The sequence below is a fragment of the Echinops telfairi genome, unplaced genomic scaffold (assembly GCF_000313985.2).
Source record: "Echinops telfairi isolate 266 unplaced genomic scaffold, ASM31398v2 ScPeMD7_36;HRSCAF=134, whole genome shotgun sequence".
NCBI lineage: Eukaryota > Metazoa > Chordata > Mammalia > Afrosoricida > Tenrecidae > Echinops > Echinops telfairi.
Genome location: NW_022103934.1, coordinates 3177371 through 3186025, shown reverse-complemented (window position 1 = coordinate 3186025; position 8655 = coordinate 3177371). Strand labels below are relative to the sequence as shown.

At 52.7% G+C, this 8655-nt stretch overlaps 1 protein-coding gene across 1 annotated transcript in view; it reads left to right on the top strand.

Annotated features, from left to right (window-relative positions):
• Positions 1-8655, top strand: part of CERS4 (ceramide synthase 4) — a 46787-nt gene that overhangs the window by 34947 nt on the left and 3185 nt on the right. Inside the window, exon 2 of the mRNA XM_045290304.1 lies at positions 5455-5631. Within this exon, the coding sequence (XP_045146239.1) occupies positions 5456-5631 (176 nt within the window). The 5' untranslated portion in view covers position 5455. The remainder of the gene's footprint in view (positions 1-5454; positions 5632-8655) is intronic.

Genomic DNA, 8655 nt, shown 5'->3' with positions numbered 1-8655 from the left:
ATTCATCACAGTCCCCCTCTACACACACACACACACCACACACATCCCCACACACACCCCCATTCCCACACACACACCATACACACATCCCCATGCCACCAACACACACATACTCATCACAATCCCACCCCCCACACATTACACTAACACCACACACACACACACACACACACACACAAAGCCTCTCTACCTCCTTGCCAATTTCAAAGGATGCCCTGTCCCCCAGCAGGGAGCCCCACAGACTGACTAATCCCCTTTCTGTAATGCACAAATACTTCATTTGCATAAAAGGCTATGTTGGGCTGTAACTCACCTCATTTGCATTATTTTACTCACTGATCCCTTGCAAAGTGCATAGTACTCACTGGGCAGGCTGTGATGGAACCAACATTTGACCATGTTCCCAGCAAACTGGGGAATGCCCCGGAAATGCTTCAGCAAGCTGAAGAAGCGCTGGAAGCACTCCCTCACTCGTCTATGCCAGGAAATTTGGGAGAAAGCTGGCAGGCCAACTGATTGGAAGAGATCCACATGTGTGTACCCATTCCAAAAAAAGATGACCCCACAGAATGTGCCAACTGTAGAAGGATGCCATTGACATTGCTCACCCATAAAGTTTTGCTCAAGATCATCCAGCAACGGTTGCAGCAGTACCTTGACAGAGAACTGCCAGTTCAGGCCAGATTCAGGACATGGAACAAGGAATGTCATTGCTGATGTCGGATGGATCTTGGCTCAAAGCAGAGGATTCCCGACAGATGCTTGACCCCACAATCAATATTCATGGAAGCAGCAGTGGATGTGTTGCATTAGGTAAATCTGCTGCACAAGGCCTCTTTAGAGTAGTAAAGAGCCAGGGGTGTTACTTTGAGGACTAAGGTGTGCCTGACCACAATTTGAAGCGTGGCGCTGGAGAAGAATATTGAAAGTACCATGGACTGCTAAAAGGACAAACAGATCCGTCTTGGAAGAAGAAAGGTCAGAGCGCTCCTTAGAGGCAAGGATGGTGAGACTTCATCTTACGTACATGGGACATATTATCCATCAGGAGAGACCAGTTCCTGGAGGAGGCCATCATGTTTGGCAGAGGGACGGACACAGTGGCTGCAGCAACAGGCTCAGACATAGGAACCTTGGTAAGGCTGGGCAGGACGGGACTGTGTTTCATTCTGTTTCACATACAGTCCCTGTGGTTTGAATCTTATTCGATGGCTCCTAATAACAACCACCCATCAACTAGGATAAAAGTACCAAACCCACTGGGTCTTAGAAAGCTAAGGCAGGGTACTGGCCCAGGGCGTTCCTCAAAGAGCCAAGACACACACACACAACTCCTTTCACCCCAGGGAGGTAAAGCAAAGAGTAAACAGTACTGTAGGATCCATCCAGGTGTGGTGGGTGCAGGTCGTCCCCACCTGTCCCATTGACTGAGTCCACCTTTTTAAAAAAGTTTTCATCATTATTGCCTTTTAGTATCTGAATACTTATCAATCCCATCTTCATCCTTGGGGTTGGACACATTACATGTGAATACATAGGATGCCACCAGCAGATGCCCCATTGCATGATGATAAGCTGTAAGGAAGAGCGAAAGGGCGAGGTGTGTGTGCACACACGGGTGCACGCGACGTCCTAAGGCAGAGATTACATTACCTCGCACATAGGTGTGTGCACTGTGAAATTCCTGTTAAGGTTTCGATGCGTCTGACACGTCTCATAAGAAGTTGAGATAACCCAGACTCCCCCACCCTCCGGTGACCGTTACCTCCCACCTCACTCCCCACCTACTCCCTCCACCCCTGCACGGTCTCTAACCCACCTGTACGATCCTCACACAGCGCATTGTTCAGCCCCCCACCTCCTCATCCTTCAGGTCCCCATTCAGCTGGTCTCTCCTGTTAGAGCCTTGCGAGACCACACCCAGCCAGCTTGCTGCCAGGCCCCCTACCTACTGCACCTCATTTCCTTAAGAATCTGTATCCTTCTCTCTGGGCTGGGCTGGGAGTTCTAGGGTCAGGAATGGGTATCCTTTGTTCTCTGCTAGCTCCCTGGTGCTTTACCCCAACCTGGTGTGTGCTTGTCAACCAAGGAACATCGGTTGTCTGGACAACGGACAGGTGGGTGGGTGGACAGACAGATGGACGGACTGGTAGATGGATAAGTGGATAAGATGGATGGGTGGGTGGGAGTGAGTGGATGGATGGGTGGGTGGATGGATTAATTGATAGGCTAATGGATAGGTGGATGGGTGAGTGGATGGGTAGGTATCCCAAAATTCAGTGCCATCAGATCAATGCCAACTTATCATGACCCTCTAGGATAGGTTAGAACTTCCAAGACTGTAAATCTTTACGGGAGAAGAAAGCCTTTCTTCTGCAGAGCAAGCACCTGGTGGTTTCCAACCACTGACCTTATGGTTAACAGCCAAGCTCAGAACCACTACCCCACCAGGGCTTTGTAGGTAGATGGGTTGTTGTTGCTAGGTGCCATGGAGTTAGCTCCTACCCACAGCGGCCCTAGGACAACAGAATGAACCACTGCGCAGTCCTGCAGCGTCCTCACCATTACCTCTGTGCCCGCTGATGCAGCCAGTGTGTCCACTGAGGGCCTTCCTCTTTGTCACTGCCCACTCCAGGGACTGGTCCCTCCTGACAACATGTCCAAAATGTGTAAGACGAAGTCTTGCCCTCCTTGCCTCTAAGGAGTCATTCTGACCTGACTTCTTCCAAGACAGTTGGTCCCTTTGTTCGTCTCCAGCCCCACAATTCAAAGGCATCGATTCTTCTCCAGTCTTCCTTATCTGGTGGCCAACGTTGACATACATCTTAGAGAACAGCCTGGCTTGGGTCTGGTGCGCCTTAGCCTTCAAAGTAACACCTGGCTCTTCAGTACTCTAAAGAGGGCGTGTGCAGCAGACTGACCTAATGCCATACCTCTTTGATCCCGTGACTGCTGTTTCCATGAGCATCGAAGACAAAATCCTTGACAACTTCAACTTGTCCTCCATTTATCATGATGTTACCGATTGGTCCAGTTGTGAGGATTTGGGTTTTCTTGACATTGAGTGTTAATCTTTGATCTTCAACAAGAAGTGCTTCAAGTCCTCCTCACTTTCAGCAAGCAAGGTTGTGTCATCTGCATATCGGAGATTCTCAATAGGCCTTCCTCCAATACTGATAGCACACTCAATATAATCCAGCTTCTTTGATGATTTACTGGGCATATGGATTGAGCAAATATGGTGAATGGAAACTACCCTGACCCACCTTTCCTGATTTAAGCCATGCAGTATTCCCTTGTTCTGTTCAGACAACTGCCTCTTGATCCATGTGCAAGTTCTGCATGAGCACATAGAAGTGTTCTGGAATTTCCATTCTCAAGGTGATCCACAGTTTAGTATGGTCCACACAGTTGAATGCCTTTGCATAGTCAATGAACCGTAAGTCAACATCTTTCTGGTACTCTCTGCTTTGAGCCCAGATCCGTCTGACATCAGCAATGAGATCCTTTGTTTTACATCCTCTTCTGAATCCCGCCTGAACTTCTGGCAGTTCCCTGTCAAGGTGCTGTTGTAACTGTTGTTGGATGATCTTCAGCCACATTTTACTTGCGTGCAATGTCAGTGGTCTTGTTCTATAGTTTGAGCATTCTGTTGGGTCATTTTTCTTTGGACTGGGCACAAATATGGAGCTCTTCCAGTCAGATCTCTGCCGGACAGGAGGCTAGGAGGGCATACGGGCATATGAATGAGTGAGTAAATAAGTAGGTGCATAGGAGTGGGTGGGTGGGTGAGTGGATAGACAGATGATGGATGGATTGGTAGATGAAAGTGGATGAGTGGGTGGATGGGTTGATAGATAGGTGTGGATGGATGGGTAGATTGATGAGTGGGTGAGTGGATGGATTGGTGGATGAGTGGGTAGATGGGTTGATAGGTGTGGATGGATGAGTGGGTGAGTGGATGGGTTGTTGGATGAGTGGGTAGATGGGTTGATAGATAGGTGTGGATGGATGGGTGGATGGATGAGTGGGTGAGTGGATGGATTGGTGGATGAGTGAGTAGATGGATTGATAGGTGTGGATGGATGAGTGGGTGAGTGGATGGGTTGGTGGATGAGTGGGTAGATGGGTTGATAGGTGTGGATGGATGAGTGGATGAGTGAATGGGTTGTTGGATGAGTGGGTAGATGGGTTGATAGGTGTGGATGGATGAGTGGTGAGTGGATAGATTGGTCAATGAGTGGGTAGGTGGGTTGATAGATAAGTATAGATGGATGGATGAGTGGGTGAGTGGATAAATGGGTAGATTAGTAGGTGGGTTGATGGATCAGAGTCACGGGATTGGTAGATGGGTGGGTGGGTGGGTGGGTAGGTGGATGAGTGGATTGATAATGGATGGGTGAACATACCATCCCAAAGGGGACTGGTGCCGGGGTTTAGGTACTTGACCCCAGATTGCAGAAGAGGGAGAAGCACTTGGGGCTCCTCACACAGGCCGGGCTATTGGGGGACACAGACTGCCCCCGATGCCTCTTGACACCCTTCCTGTGCCTGCCGTGCCCCTCCCTGAGCCAGGCTCTCTTACCCACCTACCTTCCCATAGAGGAAGCCCAAGACAGCCAGGGCGGGATAGATTGTCTTAAACCCTTTTTGTTTGCATTATGGGGTGGCGTCCTGCAGCAGAAGGAACCTCAGCCACTCCTCGACTTCCATTGCTGCTGCTGTAGTTAGATGCGATCGCGTTGGTTCCAACCCATAGCGACCCTGTGCATTAGAATGAAACACTGCCTGGTCCTCACTTGACTTCCGGTCATTCTGGCTGAGGGTCCATCAGCATCAGGTAATAAGACGCTCTCCATGTGCCTTAGCCAGGTGGACTGCAGGCGTGTGGTGGTTGTCTGCAAACCAGCCCCAGGTCACAGCGACCCCGTGCACAACAACCGAACTCTGCCCCAATCAATTTCTCCAGACATCGATGCAGCATAGGATTCCCGGTGGCTGGTTTTCAGAAGTAGATCACCAGGCCTTTCCTCCTACTTCATCTTAGTCTCAAAGCTTGGCTGGAAGCTGCCTAGCGTTCTAGCAACACGCTCGCCTCTTCCGACAGACGGGTGGCACTGCCCCTGTTTTTCAGATGAGCTGGAGGTCCGGGGAAGCCAGGTGCTTTTCTGGGACCACACGGCCTCCTCTGTCCAGAACTCTTACCTGTTAGGGCATCTGTGCGAGGGGTCCCCCCCGGCACCCAGCATGGTGACCGAGCGTGGACGGGGTGGCAGCCCAGGCCACAGCAGAGTGAAGAAGATGGGCTGGGGTAGCTACCCTTCACCTAGGGGTCAGCCAGAGCCCCAAGTCTACTGTCCGACATCCTCTCCGGGAGCTGATGGGCGGGAGTGGAAAGGTGGGAGCGGCTTGTGCCGCCTTGCTCCTCACCTGAACTGGAGCTTGTGTCCACAGGATGTTGTCCGTCCTGAACGAGTGGCTATGGCAGGACAAGCTCTGGCTGCCGCCCAACAGCTCATGGGCGGACCTGGAGGACCGAGATGGCCAGATCTACCCCCACCCCCAGGACCTGCTGGCAGCCCTGCCCCTGGCGCTGGTCCTGGTGGCCTTGCGTCTGGCCTTTGAGAGGTAAGTGTCTACGGGGCGGAGACAGGGCCCCTCACGTCACACTCTCTGCAGAGCCTGGCTCTGAGCCAAGGGACCGTGGGTGAAGGCTGGCCGAGTTTTACTGTGTTTTATAAACGGGGTTGTAGTGTGCTTTACAAACTGGGTGGGGGCCCTGGAGGGCCGAAGCCTGCCAGTTACCTGAGCGCATAAAGCCACAATCCCCAGGTGGGAGCCCCACCCTTAACTCAACACCTCCCTTCCCGGCTCCTCCCAACATCTTGCCTCCCACCCTCCAAACAAAGGAAGGAGGTCTGCATGCCTCCCTCCTCCCATCCCTCCTCCCACCCACCTCCTGGCTTCCTGCAGCCCCTGTGCGCCCCATTAAGTACATACCCCTGCCCCACCCCACCCACCACCAAATAAATCAGCCATGGCGTTGATTCTGACTGATAACCGCCCCACGTGTGCAGAGTAGACTGGCTCCATGGGGTTTCCAAGGCTCCGACCTTTTGGAAATAGACTGCCAGGCCTTTCTTTGAGGGGCTTCTAGGTGGGTTGGGCCCGTGGGTGAGTCGTTGTAGCAGGGCGTCAGGTGCCCAGCAGCCAAGCCTCATGCAGGGGGGCTGCCCCTGGGTCTCCTCTCTCCCAGGTAGTCCCTTCCACCTCTGGCCGTTGACCTTCCGGTCCTGACATCGCTGTCTGGTGCCACTGATTCATCCGCTCGGCAGAGGTCTTGGGAGACAGGCCTGGCATTCTGCTCCTGAAAAGGAAGCTATGGACGCCCCCTCCCCCCACGGAGCCTGGTTCTACCTGGCCCATGAGGGGTCACTGAGCTGAGCTGGCAGCCCCTCTTGGGCCCTGCCCTCAGCCCCAGGTGGCCGTGCCCTCAGAAGGCCCCTGCCCTTCTCCTTCCCCCACTTGCCCTCATCCCTCTGCCTGCAATTCCTCCAAGGCTGGGCTCCAGTGCCTCCTCTTCCAGGAAGCCTGCCTTCCCGACTCCCTTCCGGGCACCGCCTCCACAGGCTGGACACAGGGCAGCCAGGGAGCATTCGTGACGCCCGTGCACTTTCTGACTGCACAGAGGAAATGGTCTGCAGCATTGATGCTGCTTCGCCCTTTGTGGCCCCTGGGACACATACCCAAAACCAAGCCCCCTGCCCATTGCCTCTATCCCAACTCACAGCCGCCTGCTAGGACAGGGTAGAGCTGCCCCCCTGTGAGTTTCCGCGATGGTAACTCTTTATGGGAGTACAAAGCCCCATCAGTCTCCCTTGAAACGACAGGCGGTTTTGAACCGCTGATGTAACCTGGGTCATGGAGTGCTGGCTTTTATTTTCCGCCTGGGGGTTCAGTAAAAAGCTGCCATCTCACCGTCTGTGTGTGCTGCCCTCTGGTGGGAGCCCGTATAAACTGCATGAATCGAAAGAAATGCCTCATGCCTCGGACTCCAGGCAAGAAGAGGCTTTCAAAAAAAAGCTTGTGGGAAGATGGAATTAAAAAATGAGATTTCCCCCCCCCACGAGATTTTGGAAGCCCCCTCACACGTATCATCATCCACGTCACCTCAACAAAAAACTCAAAGCAGGAAACCATTGGGTCTTGGGTTAAATTACTCAGCCTGTCATCATGCCCATTTCACATAAGCCAGAACTTTCTGAGGCTCAGAGAGGGCACCGGCCTGCCCCAGGCCACACCGCCGGTAGAGACCCAGGTCTGAGGGTTTGCCGGGGAACTGTTACTCAAAAACGCTCTGCCACCAAGTCACTGCCGAATCATAACAACCCTGCAGGACAGGGCAGAAGTGCCCCTGGGGGTTTCCGAGACTGCAACTGTTTATGGGCGTAAAAATCCCCGTCTTTCTTCCACAGAGCAGCTGGTGGTTTCCAATGGAATGTAATTCGATTTCAATCCCAACATGGCCACACCTCTAAAAGCTAAACCCACTGCCATGAAGTCGATGCCGACTCCCAGTGCCCCTATAGGACAGAGTAGAACTGCCCCAGGGGGTTTCTGAGCCGGGAGCTCTTCACGGAAGAAGAAAGCCTTGTTTTGCTCCCGCTGAGCGGGCTGAGTGCTTTCCAACTGCTGACCTCGAGGTTAGCAGCCCAACGAGTAAACACCACGGCACCCCACCCGAGCTCCTCTGCCTGCCCCTGCAGCGGGCACTTATTAGGCACAAACACAGATGCTGGACACAGACCCTCAGATGCTCCCTAGAGCTCCACAGTCGAGGTGGGCATCACCTGGAATGATGGCGGTGGAGCCCAGCTCCTGGTGGTGAGTGCAGGGAGCGCCCCACCCCAACTCCCAGTGAGGCCCTGCTAGCGGGGTTCCTGGGGGTCAGCCCCCGGCTAGCAGAGGACAGGCAGCGAGAAGCCCCTTGCCCATGGTTTGGGCATCTCGGAGGGTGCCTGGGTGCCCCCGGAGCTGGCCCTCGCAGCCCTGTGAACCTGTGCTAGGGAGCTGATGCCTGCCCTGCCGTTGCATCCGTTCCGGCTCAGGGCGCCCTCTAGAGGACAGGGGCTTCCCAGGGGGGCAGGCAGAGGAAGTTTCCTAGGCTGTCATCCCAGCCCTGCTTATGGAACATGTATTTTTAAATTTTTACAGTTCTGTTGACTTAATTCACATGTCACACAGTTCGAGTTTTCAACATGTAAAAAAAAATAAAGAAAGATGTGTGCAATCATTACCACAATCCATCTTAGAACATCATTCTGTACTCCTTATTGTTAGCTCCCCGTTTACCCCCAACCTCCCCTGCCGTAACTCTAAGGAGCAATGAATCCCGTTCCCGCCTCTATAGATTGTGCCTGTCCCGGATTTCATATAAAGAAGGACATACCGCAATAATAATAATAAAACAATAACAGGAAAACCTCAACCAAAAGGAAGCAGAAAAATCTTTTTTTTTAAAAGAGAGAACAAATTGAAAATGGGTCAAAAGGGAGAACAAAGGAGAAGGTGTTAAATGTTAGCTGTGTCCACGTTGGTCCACTTTCCAAGGCCCTCTGTCACGTCCCTGGTCAGTGGTCAAAGGGGATTCACAGG